Below are 20,399 nucleotides of genomic sequence, written 5' to 3' on the forward strand. Positions count from 1 at the left end.
ATCTTGTGTTCCGCCGGCCGGGCAGCGGAACACAAGATGCCGGGCGGCGGAACACAAGATACCGGCCGGCATCTTACCTGGACCCACCGGCACCCGGCGCTGGAGATCGACGGAGGGAGATCGACGGAGGACGACGCTGGAATTGGAAAACGACGCTGGATGTGCAGCGGGACCATGGAGGTAAGCATGTGAAAAATTACGGACTTAACCATCCTAGCCTTTTTTTTTTGCCCGTACCAAGGTCGGGCATAACTGCTAGGTGGTTAAAAGAAGAAACATATAACATTTTTGTACTTCTGTGTGCAGATTAGGCAAAATCTTGTAAGAAGATATTCTAGTTCATTCCAAGGGTACAATTTTACAAGATATTGGCTACTCTGTGTTCAACATAATTCTTTCTGGAAGAATATTGATATCACTTCACCTAGGCATACTTTGAAATGGGCCTTATATGTTTAGAACAATTTGTTTTGATGAAAGAACTTTTATACAATAAGGATTTTGTTGGATCTGTTTGTAGAACACTTTTTTAAACTTAACTGTTACGTAATCCCATAGTACTTGTTTTGGGAAACTGGTGTTGCTTTGAAATACATATTAAGCCTGATTTACTAAAGCTGGAGAAGATACACTTTCATCAGTGAAACATTATCCCCACCTCTCGCTTTAGTGATACATTATGAAGTGGTGGGGAAAGCAATAAAAACATTATCAACAATATTAGAAAATGTGTTTATCTTAATTATCTGATCAGAACAATAGGCCTGATTTATTAAAACTCTCCAAGGCTGGAGAAGATCAATGGCATACTTTCATCAGTGAAGCTGGATGATCCAGCAAACCTAGAATGGATCTGGTCAATGATTGAAAACATTTGCTAACAATTAGCAAATTACTTTTAAGAAATCCATTCCAGGTTTGCTAGATCACCCATATTCACTGATGAAATTATGCCATTGATCTTCTCAAGCCTTGGAGAGTTTTGATAAATCAGGCCTATTGTTCTGATCAGATAATTAGGATAAACACATTTTCTAATATTGTTGATAATGTTTTTATTGCTTTCCCCACCACTTCATAATGTATCACTAAAGCGGGAGGTGGGGGTAATTTTTTTGATAAAGATGCCAAATCAGATGGACTTTCATTTTTTTTATAGATTTCTTAGGACCTGTTCTTGCACTTTGAGCACAGGGAGTGAAGAGTTATCTATGCAACCGACAGCAAAAAATGAACTGACAGCTAATTGGATAGTTCCAACTGGAGTCAATCCCAACTCAGACCATGGCTATTCAGACCTTGGATGTGAAATCCGAATTTAAGCAATTAGAGTTACAATCTCACATATGACAGTGTTTCTTTTTGTGTACTTCAGTGACCTATATAATAGGGCACAGCTGACAGATGTCATCATCTAGTGGCCAGAACAGCTGAGCCATACTGTAGCCATTGACTGGTGTATTACGGCTTAGCCAATCTGGCCACCAAACTATGAAAGTTGACATTTTTGGCACCTGAATTGGCTGAGCCATATTTTATACCTGTCATTGCCTGGTATAGTATGGTTCATTCAAAATTATTGATTTTGAGTTGGAGTTTCTGAACCAAGTTAGACCTTGACCAATTCTCAACCGAACCTTTTCTAAACACATCTACTGAGGGGTTTTACCTTTCCCTACTATCTCTAAAACAATGATAAAAAAAGCCAAACATTTTATGACAAAACAAGCTAATGTGGTAATGTTACAATAATTTAAAACATGCATGCATTATGCAGATAAACAATATACTGTAAGCCCACAAAAATATGAACACATAAACAAATCCTAATATAATTTACTCCTACTCTTAGCTTAATCAGCAAACATTTTCATTATAACTCCTGAATGTTACTCCAAATCATCATCATTCTTTATTATCTGTAGCTGTTTCACTTTACACTATTTAATTTATATGTATAAATCATTTATTTGACCACAATAAAAAAATGCTAGAGAATAAGTGTTGAACATGGCTTGTGCATAACATTTTAACTGACTGACTGTGTATTAAATGTAAAATGTCAGGTTTCTTTGTTACATTCATTTTGATATCTATGTGGCATTGAATAGCAATGCACCTTAGGTAAACTGTATGTGTGATGTTGCTTTCAGTTTTGTATAAAGTGTAGAATAATTAGATTACCTGTTGAGTTTTATTGCTATCTGGGCTTTGTTAGAGAGATTTACCCTCACTACAGATATAAATAGACATTTTAATTGCATATACAAATGAAAAATTGCTGTTTGAATCCAGGAACATAAAGTAAGGAGAAATCTTTCTAATGGAGCTTCAGGCAGTGGTGCGCCTTAAAAGGGTGCAAACCCATATTCTTTCCAATTAAAAAAAAATGTTAGCAAGTTTGTAGATATTCCCCCTTCTTGCCCTTCCCATACTTTTCACACTGTATTCTTTATTAACTTGCTAGTCATCTTTCACACAGCAGTGTCACCTACCCCTCCCATCTGGATTTCATTCATAACTGGTCACCTGACTTTTCCAAGCAAGGCACTTGAATTTTAGATTGATATTGCTAAAAGTGGAAGGTGTCTGTAAATGTTTACCTATTACACCTAAAATTCTGTATCCCTGGTGGGAGGATTTCTCTTTATTTCCTTTATTATCATCTGTCAATGGTGGAACCCGTCGTCATTTAGTTCCAGTGACAACTTGGACAGGATATAGTAGGAAATCTCTCCAACGAGTTTGCAGAGAGCAATGAGAATCTGATTTCGGGTTTGTAACCTATTTATGGTCTATCAAAAACTAAAAAGTAAGGACTAGAAATATGATTTAAAGTAAAACTAAAGTTCTACTTTTAAAAACTGTTAAGAAGGCAATTCATGATTGCAGAAAGTGACAGGCAATGCTCTGCAACAATCTCTCTTACCTGCCCAATCACTCCATTGAACTGTAAAAAAACTGGGCTGCACATTCACATTTAGCTTTAGTTGCCAGGATGCCTTGCCGGGACAGAATGAACTCCTGTGCAGAGAATTAGGCCATCCCGGTCCGGCCAGTCAAGATTGCCAAATGTCACAAGGAGAATATCCCTACACTGCAATGGAATGAGGAAGCTAAATCTAGCGGGGTTTATTTTGTCTTTAACGAAATCTGGAGTATTTCATATGTGTTAGGCCTCATTTATGAACATGTCTTATCTATATATCTTTTAGCCATCAGATAGATAAATAAAATGCAGATCTTCAGACCAGTAAAAGGTTGGTAAATAGACACATGATATTTTATATAAATAAGAGATTATTCATATCGATAATTAATGACATCCATCATCTACCTAGTAGATGAAAGATGAAATGATTTCTTATTTAGTATAAATTATTTATTTTTGTACAATTTCCTGCCTTTCATATTGATGTGACATCCCAAAATTTTGCAGTACAAACATTCTAATGTTGAAACATTTAACATTTCAAGTAAAATTCTTCTTTTATTTATTGAATTACCAGAACACATTTGCATATTTTTTTTTTGTTTTTATGCGTGCGTTTGTTAAGATTTATTCAATAAAGCTCCATATCTGTTAACCGTAGCCTACTCTGTGCTAAATGACTCTCTATTGCATATGACATAGAAAGTCTTTCCTAAATGAAAGCTAATGACTCTACTGATGTTTCCAGCAATGCTGAATATTTCAGGTGTGCTGTTGCTAAGGAACACAATAGCCCAACGTCAAAGTCTAATGAGCCTAAAATAGCAAGACGTGGTGTGCTTCTGTAACGGGGGCTACTAGTCAACTGTACTGGAAAGTTTATGGCATACTAGAACGGAAACACAAAATATTGGTGATGAGCCATACATCCATGTAAAGAGTAACTCTTCTAAACAGTTTTATATACATACCATAATGTCCTTCCCAAAAAATGTTTTATTAAAGATGTGCCAGGTATTGTAAATTGAAAAAGAAAAACAGCTCAGGCTGCAGTGCTCAGCTCCTTTTCTTCACTTTCTTTTTTTGTCTCCTTCATTTTCCCAGGAAGACTGAGGATATATTGTTAGTTCAGAGAGTCATGGACCCACCCTATCGCTACAGCACCCAGCACATGCAGTGGGCCTGATTTATTAAAGCTCTCCAAGGCTGGAGAGGATACACTTTCAACAGTGAAGCTGGGTGATCCAGCAAAGCTGGAAAGGATTTCCTAAAAGTCATTAGTTTTAGTGTAAGGCCCTTGTCCAGTGACAGTGCTCACCAGGGGGCAATCCCCCATTTCGCCTCTGCACTAATTATCTATAATAAGCCTCTTCAGTTTTTGGATGAGAGTTGTGTCTTCGCAGAACACAGTTAGATAGCACACAAAGGATGACATCTGGAAAGGACTAACAGAAAACCAGAGGCAGAGTCAGACAGTCTAGGGCCAATTAACAGTGGCAGTTAACTGCTGGTCCAGCAGAGGCAATCTAGGAACAGAGCTAAACAGTCAAAAGGTCAGGTTTTCAGTCTGCAAAGCAAAAGTTCAAAGCAACAACTACAATAAGCAACTGGTGCCTAGGACCAGGAAAGTTATATGGAACAGTAGCCAATGGCAGAGTAAGTTTATAACCAGGAACTACTCTGCTCATTGGCTGTAGAACATATTGTAAAAGCTCTTCAGCTGCATGCACAGTTAAAGGGAAACTATGGTTGCTGCAAGCTGCAGAGCAGACAACAGACAAATGCTTAATCTCTTTTGCTGCTGCATCAAGGGTGTAAACAGGATTTGTAGGCTTACGGCACAAGATCACTGCATCTCCCTTACACTGAGCTACTTTTTCATTTACAATACTTTGAGTATCTTAAACAATAACGTTTAGCTTTAGGTTACTTTTATAGAAAGGGCTGTATATTTTTTTTCTGAAACAATGCTATGTTCATTGGCTACACAAGGCTAACAATGTTTAGTGAGGTTCTGGTAAATTAAATGATTTCATAATGAATGGTAGATGTTGTTAGTATTTCTTTGGATTTCCATTTTAGTCTTTACCCACGGACGCATGTAGAATCTATTGGATAAACCTAATATACCCTTTTTTTCTTACTTCTCCCTTTTGACATTTGACTGACTATTTATACTACAAAAGCTGCTAAAGAGAATTTCTGGGATGCCCTACGTAACAAACAACATTTTCCACAGCCAATGAAATTATTAGTTGTATGTAAGTCTCCTCCCCCTTATAGCACATCCTGAGCTATATTGAGGTTAAGGTTACACCCTTTAAAATCTGTTAATGCGCAGCCACCATTTCTTACAAGTACTTTCAGTCCCTCTCTGTGATTAAACAATGTCAAAGGCTTCATTTCCGCATCCAATCTTTAAAAGTAAGCCGTGTTTTGTAAAGAGGGCTTCAGTGCAATTACCAGCCAAAGGAAAGGCTTAGCTTGAGTGGATAAGTCCCTGATTATGACTCAGCAATCACAACAAAAATGCTCAGAACGCTATTGCAATCCCTGTTAGAAAACACGTATGCTTCTTGTTCGTTTTGTAATTCTGTTCCTTTTCATTGGTTTTTGCAGCCGCTGTTATTGCAAAAGCCTTAAAGTAGAACCACCATTTGATTACAAACTGTAAAAAATGATTCTGTTTCTGCAGTCTTCTCTCTTTTAGGAATGATGTGGGTGGGACTTTTTAGAATTTTTAGGTTTAGACTCTTTAGAATTTTTAGAGTTCAGTTTATCACTTTCCACCTAATATTTACACAACTTTTAACCAAGATAAACTCTTTTGTAATACTTAAGTGATAATTATTTGAATCTGGGGTTAAAGTGTATGTAACAAATTTGAAAGTTTACATTTTAAGTATAAAGCTAGCCCATCTACTGGTGATAACACTGTTGTACAATGTCACTGCAGGTCTAATGCTGTTGTCAACCTCTTAAAGAAGTAAAAAAATAACAGATCTGCTTGCATGATCAACAGATTTAACTTAAAGTGTACCTAAATTTAGAAATTTCACATTACATAAAAGGGTAGACAACCCTTTTATGTAAGGAAAAAAATCCTGTTTGTTTAGGTTTTCTTTAAGTGCAACATTCTGTTTTTTAAAAAATAAGGGTGCAGCGCCGCCCCCTAATTCTTGATCGTCTAGGGGATGCAAAGTCTGCCGGGATACCTATGTCCTGCATCCCAGGATACCTACGTCCTGCATTCCGGGAGGCTCTTCGGTGCTCCTTCTGTGTATGCCAGAGCATCTAGGGTATGCACAGAAGCAGCCTTTTGCTGATCTCACACATGCGGTAAGATCGGTAAGTTTTTTTTCTAAACTACGTCACCCGTTCTCCCTCCTGCATCGGGTGACGTAGGAAGAAGAACCAGGAAAAAGAGGTGAAGATAACAACACGTGGCGCGCCAGCTCGGAGACGCATACCGGGACAACGCAGGATCCAATGGAAGACACCTCTGGACTGATTGACTGCTCTGTGAGATTGAAGATTAGTTATTTTTTTTTTGTTTTAGGCACTTTTTAGTTTACTTCCTCTTTAAATCTTAAATTTACCTGGCAAAAATATTTCAAAAATCATTTAGATCATTTAATTTTTTGTATGAAGCTATATTTTGACCTATTCAGTGTTTAGGCTTTTGAATCAGTTACTATGTGTACTATGTGTAAAATGTAGTGAAAAAAATGTATATGCCAAAATATGTTTTAGGGTGGCGTGAAATGTAAGAAAAAGCTTCCTAATAATGATTTTAAATGCCTATGTGTAGGGTTTTTTTTATATATAACATTAAGGGAGCGAAGCAATCACCCACTGCTAACAATACCAGGAATTGTGAGCCTAATTACCTGTTCAGTCTGCTGAAATTATTGCCGCACAGTTTTTTCTTCTTCTTCTTCTTCCTCCTAATAGAAAATATGCCAGGCTTGTCAGTGATCATTTTAATTAGCTAGATGTGGCAAATTTATTTTTTAAAGCTTTCATGTTTTTAGGAGCAAGAAAGCAAAAAAGAGAGAGAGATTCGTTCACCCTTGTCTGATGGCAGAGAAGCCAGAGCAAGAGGTCAAATCAGCCAATGTTTTCTCTTTTAGGTGTCTCATTTATTTCCTTTTTTCTTAGGGTAAAATGTATTTGTGTATGACAGCTCTTATATGAAACAGTAATTTGATGCATGTTTCTAAGTTTAGATTTTCATTTTCTGATTTTCTGTGTGCCAGAATATATTTTTTTATATATAGACTTTCCAGCCTGGAGCCTCTTCTAAATTCTATTGGTGGTGTAACCTCTTTGCCGCTTTGATAGTGAGGCTTGTAGGCTGTTCTCAGGCTACCCACTTACCATAGAATATTTAGAAGAAACTTCTAAATACATGACCAAATATGAGATTGAATGGTGAGATGAACCAGTATCCACATGGAGGAGGGACAGAGCGTATTGATGGTATGGGGCAAGATAGGGTTAAGTAAGCAATCAAAGTACTGCAATGCACCTCAAATGGTTGAAACATTGCTGCTAAGATGTAATAAGAGGAGAGGGGGAGACTATAAGAATAGAGGGGGAGACTATATACAAATAAATAAACAGAAACCCAAATTACCTGGAGGGTTCTCCAGCCCTCTATAAAGATTCAGCAATGCATGGACAAAATCTGCTTTGCTTTAATACACAAATAGGTAGAACGTGGGATGTTCTTTCATTGTAGTCTTTATGTTGTTACGCCTATTTAATTGAATAGTCTTTTAAATACTTGAATTTGAAATAATCTCAGCTGTTAATATAATCCTGGTAGAAGGTTTTAAAATGATTCTGCCATCCATGTATCAATGTTTAAAGGTATTTTACCTATGGCAGGTGCCAAAACATGTTAATATTCGTTGTTATCCCAGAAAACCGTTGTCTACCCTACTGAGATTTGCTTTGCTTTTTCACTGTGGTCTTGACTTCAGGGCTTAGCACCATCTACTAGCATTCTCCCCTCCAATCATGAACTATGGCTATGACCATTAGATAGGGAAATGGTAACTGGCAGTATTTAGGCTTTAAATGGAACCAAATCTGTGCAGCTCATTTGTCCATGTTCCAGCACTGGGCACTGCCATCTTCCTTCCTTCTTCCTCTTCTGGATGATCTTCGGCAGTCTTGATGGGCCGGACTGGGATAAAGTAAATACGGCACAGGCATGTTGGAGTTCATTCATCCTGGCAAATGCAAGGCAAGCTGGGATTCCTTGGCAACCAAAGCTGGCGCATGCGCAGCTTAGGTTTGATTTCGGAAACCCGCAGCGATCAGGTAGGTAAGACCATTGTAGAAATTGCCTCTTTCTGCAATAATGGTCTACCTGCCTTAAAGTGGAACTAAAGTTTGTATGATCAGGTATTATTATTATTATTTATTATTAATAATAATAATAATAATAATACCTGATCATACAAACTTTAGTTCCACTTTAAGGCAGTAAGGCCCATGGCATACTTGGGATTCTGTCACTAGTTACAATGGAGAACATTTTGCTGTCCTGGCCAGAGAAATAATAACCTGTTTCCTGTTGTAACCAGTCTCAAAATAATAAACTTGTTTTAATGTTGGCTATTGACCACATGGCCATATTTAGTTAGCATCACTTTCAATGAATTACCCCTTTATTACCTTCTCTCAAATCTATTGTGTTGTCATGACAACAACTGACCATAGTAACTGTGTGTAGTGATAAGCTTGTAGCTGAGCAGAGAGAATTTTGCAACACATAAGAAGAAAAACATTCTTCATATCTCAAAGAACAGTAAGGTTTTCTTTTTTTTTTCTCGGATTAATACACCATTAAATGTCAGAGCTGCTGATGACCTGATATATGAGCCAGTAAAAATAATTTGGTGGCTTGTCAAAAAAAGCTGTCAGAGCATTTAGGGCAGAGGTAGAGTGGAGGTTATTATTGTTCAATTAGTATTTTTTTCTTGCCTGCAGCCCTTGAGGAAAGAACAATATTACACAGTGTATGTACAATGTAAGGTGAATCTGAAAAGAGTTTGCTTTATTGTCTGCATAGAATTTTCTAGCATTGAGAGACTGGGCTGGATTTTTTAAAGACAGGAAAAGATTGACTATTATGGGTAAACCTGGGTGATCAGCAGATATGGAATAGATCTGGTCCAGGTGATGTTTATGAAATCTATTCCAGGTTTCCCCATAATATTCTATCTTCTAATCTTTTCCAGTGTTGGAGAGTTTTGATAAATCTGGCCCAATGTATACTTGGATCACTTTTGTTACTTAAATGACTCATGATTGTAATGTATCCAGGCATTGATTCCTTAACATGTGTGCTAACTTCTCAATGGTCTAAACTTTTATTATTGGTTAAAACTCAAAAAACATACCTACCTGCCCAGCTAATCCCATGCTGTTGTGTTATAGTCTACCACTCCGCTGCAGCATTACCAAGCTTGGTCCCCGTCTTTTTTTTTAACATCACCAGGAGTCAGAAATATTTTCCAGGTTTCTACAACCAAACTCTAAACCTCCTGGGATATGTACCATACGTATGCCAGGGGGCTACAGCAAAAGGCTGCTTGTCATTCCCATGTGGCAAGTGGAAGAATGTGCAACATAGAAAAGAACCAATAAAGATAAAAATGTAAAAGTCATCTTTTCATATTGTGGTGGGTGCAGGGGGGGGGGTAGGCATGGGGCATATTTTCTTTTTAGATGAAAGGTCTGTTGCAGGCACTTTACATTTGCACAGTAATATTCATCTTAAACAAGAACAAAACAACAATACCACTAACTTTTTAGGATAATTCACATTTGGTGAGTCACATGACCCACTCCATAGCTGTCTGTCTTACTACACCTTTCGGCTACTGTAAGAACAAATCACAGATTAAAACATTGACCGTAGTTTGCTCCTTCTGCCTTGTAAAATACTCCTAATAAAAGTCCTTCTATACAATTTTGTTCATTTTTCAAAAATATTACAGGTAGCAATTGCCCAGTAGTGTTTTTATTGATTCCAGGTCAGCTCACTAGCAGGATACAGTCTTTTAATTCTAAACTGCAGCTAGATAAATGGCGGACATTATTTGCCATCGCAAACAAGCAAATGCATTTGTTTTTATTTTTTTCATGTACTGTACTTTAGAGATCATTTTAAAAAAATCAATTTTTAATGATCTTTTATCAGTTTCAATGTACAATTGGGGATTTCTTTATAGCGGCATATAAAAAAGGAGCAAAATAGTAAAAACTAAAAAAAGAAGACGCTGCCTAATCTATTCTTATTGATTGCAGAAAAAGCAGCAGAACAATAAGAATTCAGAGATTACAGACAATGATTTGACTTTGAGAACTTCCATCAGGAAAGTGCATTAAATACATTCTGTCTGCAGCTAGGTGCTGATCAGATCTTCAGTGACATATGAAGCTACTTTTTTTTCCAATACAAGGTGCAGACGTGCTGAATTGGCTTTTCATTCGCTTTCCCAAGGAAAATACCATTAGCTCAAAAGATTTAGCCTTGAATACTTAAGAAAGGCGTGATACATACAAACTGTTAACCTTCTTAAAAGCTTTTTCCAATCTTTTCTAAGCCCTGGAGAAGCTGATTTTACTCGGGCTCGGTCATTCACAGTAAAATGATTCCTTTGACTGGCCTATAATTATAGAGTGCGGTAAAGACGCATTTCTAACATAAAAACCTTTTTGACTCACCAGTGTGATTTTGGTCAAATGGAGTCTTACTGTTCTAATTTTTAAATGAAAAGGTATCTCTGCACCAGTGTTTTGCCAGTTCTGTTTAATGTAAGTGAAAATGATCCCAGTACTGTGAGACTAGATATTAGTCATTTTTTTATTATGGAAAGGATTACGTGCCAATAAATCTCAAAGTACTAAATGGCTTTTTATTTCCGTTTTACATTCATAACACAATGGGAAAGTATATAAAAGGAAAGTACAGAGTTCAACGGAAATGAATTTTTATTTCTTTAATTATATAAAGGAATGTATTTTTTTACACAGTACAAAGTATAAAGTAATGTTTGCTGGCTGTTTAAGTATATCTAATAATTTTTTCTCACCTTATTTTTCTATGACAACCCTAAGTTTTGGATGTCCCATCACGTTTTGTTCTGGTGTCAGGGGCCACTGGGACAAACTGATATGGCAGTGTTTCTCAACCAAGGTTCCATGTAATGCTAGGGTTCCTCCAGAGGTTGCTAGCTTTTCCTTGAGCAATAAGCAATTTGTATCTCATTGTTTGCCATTCTTCCCATTGGCCACCACATACTGAGCTGTGGATATAGTAATTATAGAAGGGGTTCCATGAAGTCCTAAAAGTTATTTCAAGAGTTCCGCCATATTTAAAAGGTCAGGAAAGCCTGCATTAGAGTGAATCAGTAATAAAAACTGATGGAGTTTTCTAGCCCTCCTTAGTTAAGATAAGACCAAAAAAACACAATTTTTTACTTCACAGCGACTTGGTTGCGGTGTCTTCATCATTACTGTCCACTTTATGAGCTGTTGACAGGACCTTCAAATGAGTTGTGAGATCTTAAATGTGCAATTGTTTTTTTTTAAGACTTAGAAGATGTTAGTTGGTGTTATGTAAGATAATGAATTCTGGTCCTTTTGACCTGTGTAAAATGTAAAATATGCAATTTTGTATGTAAAAAATGCAAAGAAATTTTCTAGAAAAGTGAGAAGCAGATGTCCCAGAAAACTACTAGAATGACTAGATCACTATATATTTCCTGTAGTCTGTCTGTTAATTATGTAAGACTCTGTCCTTTATTTCCTACTGCTGTAAGCTATCCATGTGTTGACCAGATTTAACACTAAACTCACCAACACGATTGTGTGGTCTGATTAAGTTTATAAAGGGATTTTCCTATGGGAGCAAAACTATATTACTTCAAGACCTAATTGGTTCAAATATTACACTAGGCATAGTAACCCACTTTATGCAGTTTATAGATCAAAGGGAAATACACTTCAACAATTCCAGAAAAAAACATCTCTAGTAATAAATTTAGTTTATTACTACAAATAACTGTTATAATACAAAAAAGTTATAATATTGTGTATATATATATATATATATATATATATATATATATACTCAAGTATAAACCAAGATTTTGTGCATTTAAAATGCCATCAGAAAAAGAATTTTGGTTTATGCTCTAGTGACATCTAGTGGTATGTCTTGGATCTCCATTTGTTCAGGTTTGACAGATCAGAGCTGCTAAAGACACCTTTCCATGAAAACACAGCTCAATCTAATGGTGGCCAACAACCATGTAAAAGGATCATTTAAGAGCAAATTAGCCATTATAACCAACTCAAAAGTTCAAAATACTTTACTGTTAAGAAAAGGGGGGAAAAGCTATAAAGACTGAGCCTAAATAATAAACAGTCTTGTTTCCACCTGAGTAACATAAAAAAAACAATACTCAGTGATGATGACAGTACTATTGTATGTACAACTGTTGATTATGATTGATAATGATTCCTGGGGTCCTTAGTAAAAATGAAATTGAACAGTATTTCAATTTTTATTTTTGAAATGTATATTTTTATTAAGTTAACACATAAAGTGATGTTTAAGAGCACTCACTCAATTCACTCAGTTTGTTTGGATCTCTGTCTGTGTTTGTTAGTTATACCATTTATAAAACTGACAAAGAGTTTAGCATAATATGACAGATGCCTTTATGATAAATGCTACTATGATGTTTATAGTAGGTTACTATTTTTTCAAATTCTCATACTTTATATTGTATATATTGTTTTTTTTTATTTGTAAAAAAAATTACTAAACACTAAACATCTCCTATTAACTTATAATAATAAATATACATTTCTTTTGAATTCTAGGAAAAGAAGAATACATCGCAACATTTAAAGGGTCTGAGTACTTCTGCTACGACTTGTCCCAAAACCCAATACAAAGCAGCAGTGATGAAATTACATTGTCGTTTAAAACCCTTCAGAGGAACGGACTGATGCTTCACACAGGGAAATCTGCAGATTATGTCAATCTAGCGCTGAAAAACGGAGCAGTGTCTTTGGTCATTAATTTGGGGTCAGGGGCCTTTGAGGCCTTGGTGGAACCAGTGAATGGAAAATTTAATGACAATAACTGGCATGATGTGAAAGTAACAAGAAACCTGCGTCAGGTAACAGTAAAATTGATGAAAAAGTGATTTCTTTTGTCCTCAATACTACTAAGCAACAATATACTTACTGATACCTATTTTTACACACATGAGCAGGGGCAGACCTAGAAAATGTCAAGGGCTGGTTGAGTTCTGTTTTTCTCCACATTCTAAATAAATACCAAAAAAAGTAACATATATATATATATATATATATATATATATATATATATATATATATATATATATATATATATATATATATATTACAAATAATAACTCAGTTGGCTGCCAATGCACCCAAGTTAGGTCTAAACTTTATCTTGTGTTCACTTTTCCTTTTGTACATTGCATCAAATTTTCAAAAACTTTCAACACCATCATGCAAATTTGCAAGGTTTCTTTCCTTAAAGCTTACAAACGGATGGACAAATCCAGCAGGTGAGATGTATAAAAGTCATGTTAATGTCGATTTTTACAATGGCACAAAGTAAGGGTAACCAATGCAATCTGAAAAATATCTCCACGATTTTGATAAATGTGGTGTGGTGAGGCAAAAGTAATCACGCAAAAATCTGCAATGAGATTTAAAACGGTTTAGTAGCTAAAGTTGATTAGCAAATAAGGCAACATAATACTTATTTGATAGCTCACTGATATCATTGGGGGTAAAGATTCCAATGCCAAAACTGACTGCCTTTATATAGGCAATTCCCAGTGTGGCCCATTGTGTGACCAGAGGTCACATTCGTTTAGAAAGAACAAATCCAAGCTCTATCTATGTTTAGTTCATGGTGGGTTATGTTATGAACCCTACAAGTAGTGAACTGGTTGGTGGTCTTTTAGAATGTTCAATTCACCCAGCAGATTTAACAAATCATGCACTACGCTCTGCTAGTGTACTCAACAATCTTTAATTTTTTAGTACTTCACATACGTCCATTCCTTTGTATGTTTTAGCTAAAAAGGTTCAACAAAGGCAACATAGCTTGTCCAGCATGGTGCTAAATCCATACAAATGCCCGGGTATACCACAAAGCTGAACACCAAAATCATAAAGCATCTATAGGTGAGCATCACCATTTGCACCCAACGCAAATGTGACTACTTTTAAAATTCCTTGGGTCTGTTCCTTGACCATATCTACTGCCTACTTTAGCATCTGTGAATATCAATGATTTTCCTAATTTTCTAAAAAAAAAAAAAAATCAAGACATTTCTAAAGCCCCTCAACACTTTACCTTTTTCCTACAATACACACCATTTTTAAAGCTTGAAGATGAATTTAATATATGTTAATATATGTTACATATTTTGTTATATGTTATATATTACACATATGTAATAAATGTAATATATATATATATATATTTATATTTGTATTTAATTTATAGCTATATCTATCAATCTATATATATATATATATATATATATATATATATATATATATTGTTTTGCAGGTCTGCTCTTTACTATCACATTTGTCAAAAAGGTGGAGATGGACTTTAAATAAAGGTTGATGATTAATTGATGATGTAGAATTTCGATGTATTTTTTTTTTTTGTATATATGGGCTACCATTTTAAAAATTTAGATGTCACTGTTCTTGTTAACTAAATGTTTATCCAGTGACTACCTTTATCTGAAAACAAACACTACAGATAGAGATTCAACAATGTTGAAAAATCGTTTGCTTTAACTTATATTAAAAAAATAAAAAAATGTTGAAAATAAGTGGTAGTTGAGAATACAACACATACAATAAATATCGCACTTATTATTTTTATAGCACAATGAGGTGTTTTCTTCATCCTACTTTAACTTTATGTAGTTAGAACTGCTTGTTTTCACATCCTATTATAAAGTGACAACTATCTGACTGGAAGGACAGAACGATAAAAGTGAAAACAATTGAACTGTATTATTTTTTATTGAGATAATATTTCATTTATAGATAATTTATCCTCTACCAAGCTTAGCTTTTAGGAGCTTAGCCTAAAAGATAAAAACAACCTAAATAAGTATTCAACTGGATGGAAAAGACACCCAATAGACAAATTTTTTATTTTTATATTTACCTCCTAGAGGCAAATATACATTAAAGGAAAAAGAAAAAATTACATTATTAAAGTAAACTTTTTTCAGGCTGCTTTTTGTTTTTAGTTACTCATAACTGAAACATTTTTAGCATGCCTTTGTAAATTATGTTCAGATATGTATCTACATATCTAGCATACTTTTGTTATAGGCATTTTTATTTATTTTTATAGGCAGTTGTGCAAAAACACAAAATTACAATGTTTGTTAAATATTTTTTTGCAACATTCACAATTACACTTACATTTATATTATCTTCTCAAACTTTCTGTCCTGAGCTTCCTGATCTACAATGCAGTTATTTTTAAATGTTTTTACAATATATTTATTAACATTCTAAAATGTTTTTGATGTATGGTTTCTATGTGCAACTTATAACTCAGTTTTTTTTATAACTTATACAGTTTTTCCAACTATTAGAAAATATAGCTAAAAAACAATGCCATTTATTTTACATTTTAATTTTCACCTTATCTGTGTATTTATACAGCCTATATATTTGAGATATTAGATTTCACACATGCAATTTAACTAACAAGAAAGTATCAACTAACAAAATCTAACTTTCTAAATGGGAAATATGATTTTATTTTATCCAAGAATGCTCCTTAAAAAGAAACGATAGCAGAAAAAAAAAAAAAAAGCTTTACATGATTTGTTTTGGTAAGCAAAAGGATAAAATATTTACTCACCTAGTAGTATAAAAATATAAGGAAAATAAATCACTCCCAGGATATCAGCAGATTGCCATTTTCTTGTCTCTTATCATTTCTGGTATCAGATGGATTGATTTTATTTTTTTCAGCAGTACACCCAGGTTGCCAGCTTGGATTCTCCGGTAGTCCCAAAGGTTTAGATAATTCATGAATGCTATAAATCATCCCTTTCCTTACACAAAGCAACAGTAAAAAAGAACAGGATTAGGACTACCATGCTGTGGAGGAAATATCTGTACATATAGTGCTTTACAATTCTATGCAAGTGCTTGAGCAGTAAGGAAAAAAGTGCTCAGCCAAAATTTAGTCCACTATACATACAAGAACATTTATAAATTAGGTGGTGATGGTGTGGTCATGTTTGCATCTGCAAATTAATAAAATAATAAAATAGGTAAGACCAATTTTCAACCCATTTTTTTCCATGGCTTTTAGGGATTTCAGGGGCAGCAGGTGCTGAAAATGTTTTCAATGGGGACAGCCAATTGCTTTCATACTGCAAGCGCCATGGCATAATAACAATAAAAAAGAATATTCTAAAAAATTTTTTTTAATACAATAGAAACATACTGTTTTCTTGAATTTTCATTACTAAAATAGAAAAAATTGCACCCTTCTGACACTTAGGGCTCTACTTATACAACAGATATGACATGCCCTCAAATATTCCCTGATTGGAATCAACTACTGTCATTAAACACATGGACCAGGGAAATTATAAATAGAGCCCTTTAAGTTGCTGTAAGCCTGTGCTTTCTTTAAATCATTTGGTCATTGAAAATTTTTTTATTTTATCCCTCCAAGACTGATGAGATATCATTGGCAATCACTGCCTATCATGCTTGGTACTATTTTAAAAATTCTTTACCAAAACAAATGCATTTTACTTTCATTCATTGCCTATTGTGAATCTGAAATAGGACATTTGAAATCTAAACATTTTTAAGGAGCATTTTAATAAATGTGGCTAAATTAAGGTTTAAGTCAATGTCCAGCATTCACACTAATTTCCTATTGAAGTCATTAACATTTCCACTTATTAAGCATACAAGTTCTAATTTTCAGGGTGTCAGACTTGCAGTGGGTGCAGTAGTAGTATTTGCTGATGAATTTGATAGAACTTTGGACATCTGGTTCAATGATGTCTGCTGCTTGATAAATATGCCACTTAGGATTTTTTTGTTTTTCTTAACAATTATTACAACCATCATATTTCAATCATGATATATTTGAAGAACATATTAATAGTTATTTTTTTGTGTATATATATATATATATATATATATATACACACACAAAATACAGAAAATCAGTATAAATTGGCAAGCCAATAGACGCCCACTTTCTAGATTTGCCTTTGCTCATGCGGTTAGTTAAATAAAAAAACAACAAATAAAAATTCTACAAAAATATATTCATTACAAACATATGATATTAAATGGAGACTGCATAGCCAAGCTGGTGCATGTTTTTACAAGGCAGTTGCAGAAACCCATTCAACTCATTATATGTGTGAGGATCTTCTTTGCTTTGTTTCATTGCAGTAATCTGTGACCCCAAAAGCCCATCAGTATGACCGAAAGAAGTTTTGAAGTTCAGGAGGATTCCTTGAGAGCTGTAATTTCAGTAGTAGGGGAAATGTAAACTAATTTATGAATTAAAACTAAAGGGATTAACAAAACACTTTGAAATGGAGCCATATTTCCAGGATGTGGCCATTTTGATTCTTTAGCCATTTTTAATGTCTGTCAGATGTATATAGGGTAAAAAATATGGGGGAATGGTGACCATGTGTCCGTTTTTGTTCAGTACAGAGCTGATAAGTTATGAAATATATTTGCAGGACAAATATTATCGTGGTTGCCTCTTTGGAGGCCTACTTGTTAGTCTGCTTTTTTCTTGTAAAATTTTTTTGCCCTTTTTTTCTATGTTACTAACATGCTTAATAACTAACATGTCACTCATGGAATGTGTCATTCTACTAACCGTTACCTGAATCAAAAAATGTACTAACATGGTAGTGACCATCTTATTTTTTTAAGTAACAATCGTTATTATGTTCACAGTTTTTAATTTCCTTTCTCCCCCCTTCTCCACAAAGCACTCAGGCATTGGACACGCTATGGTAAACAAACTACATTGTTCGGTAGATATCATTCTAATTGTTTCTTATTTTGGGTTTGCCGTGTGTTTTTCTTTCTTTCTTTTAACTGTAGACATCATTACAAAAGAGGAACTGCGGTTGGTACTCTTCTGCTTACTTTCAACTCCTTCTTTTCATCTGTTGTTGACCTCCTTAGTTTTACCTGTCCCTATCAAATTTATTTTTTATTCTTTTTTTTTCTATTATTTTTATTTAATTTTATGTTTTACTCACACATAGGGGCATCATTAACTTTACTACCTTTTGCATCAAGCCGTAATTAACAAAAATAAAGCTAACCTGTGGCTGGCCCATGTGGCTTCTGGCTCAGCCAGAATCTAACCATTCATATAGCATGGCATGGACGCTTGACTTGTAGTGTTATGGTACATCCATACATCTTTCTCCATCACAAGCAGTTTGGTTATATGTTTATTTTTTCTTTGTCCTTGTTTATGGTCTGTAGTGTGTTTTCGCATGGACACACTAGAGTGCGCTTTACACTTTGTTTATTTGCGTTTTATGTTACGTTTTGCATGTGCTTTTTTTTTGCTGCTGCTCATTTGTTATCCAGTGCAAATAGTGGTGGTGCTTAATACCGCTTGCGTCATTTATGTCCCCCTTTCCCAATTGCATGTTTTAACTAGTCAATGACAGACTACTAAACTTACTAATACGTACAACAGCTGAACTAACCTAGAAAGCATTTTACTAACACCATTTTTGTGTCTGCTAAATAACTGTTCAGTTGCTGTAGGGACAATACTGACACTAGCTCATTATTGAGACAACAGCTGAAATACAGTAGTTTAGATCCTTTTAGGGGAAGATGAATTTTAGAAACCAAGACCAAACTTCAAACAGACATGAAAATGGATTTCCAAACTAGGTTTAAAATCAGGCACATCCAAGAACTGCAGTATTTAGGTCTGAGTATAGCGTGTCCTTTCCCTGTGCTTTGTTATGTAGGTAACAATATCAGTGGATGGGATTCTGACCACAACAGGCTACACGCAGGAAGACTACACCATGTTGGGTTCAGATGACTTTTTCTATGTTGGAGGCAGCCCCAGCACAGCTGATCTTCCAGGCTCACCTGTCAGCAACAACTTCATGGGCTGTCTAAAGGAGGTAGGCTAATTATTTCTAATTATATAAAAGCATATGTTAGCAAAATATGTTGTTATGTGACATTATTTTCAATTATCTTTTGTAAGTTACCATGGTTTTTATATGTTCTACCAACAAAGAGTACCAAACTGTATTGAAGTTACAAAAGAGGTTACATACTTTGGACCTGATTTAGTGCAATCATGGACTATTATGGGTAAACCTGGGTGATCCAACATACCTGAAATGATTTTCTTAAAACCATTTTTTAAAGTTTGCCAAACGTTTTAATCCTAAACCACATGCATACCAGGTTTGTTTGTTTTAACCCATGATAATCTATCTTCTCCAGTCTTGGAAAACTGTATCAGGCCATACAGTCTGTTATTTTTGGCCCTCTGTGTTTTGTGCTGTTAACCAGCAGTTTTGGATAAAGTTAGTCACTGGAGAAATAATGGAATGCTTTGAATACTTTTTACTTATATGCTAAAATAAGAATGGTCTACTTGTTTTAGAGTTTGAAGGAACTCATAATCTGTGAATATCTTTCATTTAATAAGGCAATTTTGTTTTTTCTGTTGGTAGTAATATTTAATGTAAGTCTTTCAAATAATGAGTGCACAACTAAAAACATTTTATTTCTCTGAATATTACTTGAAGCTTAGCCTTAGCAGACATTCATACATCACTCATTAGGTGAATATAGATTATTCATGAACTATTCCTACCTATATGTACAATTTAAATATGTAAACCCCAACTAATACTGGCTGTGAAAGTATATCATGAAGTTTAATTCATCAAGATATATATTTAGCAGTTTTTTACGCTTTCCTTCTAGTAACAGTTATGTTGTATGAACAGTCTCCCATTTGTATATTTGACATAGTTAATGTCTCAGCATTTCAACTTAGGTACCATTTTGGATATGCACGGATCATGAAATGTTGATGGATTTTGAGGACATGCTCGAAAATTTTGTTTTAATCAATGTATCAGCTATTGCTTAAGCGTATGTGTAATTTATTTTAGCATTGGCATATGAATAATACAGTGACTCTTGGCCGCATCCACCAGGTGTAAAGGCTGTATGATAAATTGTTTCCATCCATTACTTGGAAAACAGTAGAGCAATACATGTATAGGCAAGCATAGACAACACAACTCCATGATCCAACATCCCCTGCAAGACTCTGCTACTCCTTTAA

The 20,399-nt window shown here is 34.8% G+C and overlaps 1 protein-coding gene across 22 annotated transcripts in view; it reads left to right on the forward strand.

Moving 5' to 3' along the window:
• Nucleotides 1–20,399, forward strand: part of NRXN1 (neurexin 1) — an 892,798-nt gene that overhangs the window by 301,403 nt on the left and 570,996 nt on the right. For 12 of the 22 annotated variants that reach the window (XM_072409697.1, XM_072409698.1, XM_072409708.1 and 9 more), the window contains 3 exons: nucleotides 12,845–13,146; nucleotides 18,040–18,084; nucleotides 19,051–19,212. In XM_072409697.1, the coding sequence (XP_072265798.1) occupies nucleotides 12,845–13,146; nucleotides 18,040–18,084; nucleotides 19,051–19,212 (509 nt within the window). The other 10 variants (XM_072409703.1, XM_072409706.1, XM_072409707.1 and 7 more) reach the window with 3 other exon arrangements.

This window comes from Pyxicephalus adspersus, chromosome 4 (assembly GCF_032062135.1).
Source record: "Pyxicephalus adspersus chromosome 4, UCB_Pads_2.0, whole genome shotgun sequence".
In the NCBI taxonomy this organism is placed as follows: domain Eukaryota; kingdom Metazoa; phylum Chordata; class Amphibia; order Anura; family Pyxicephalidae; genus Pyxicephalus; species Pyxicephalus adspersus.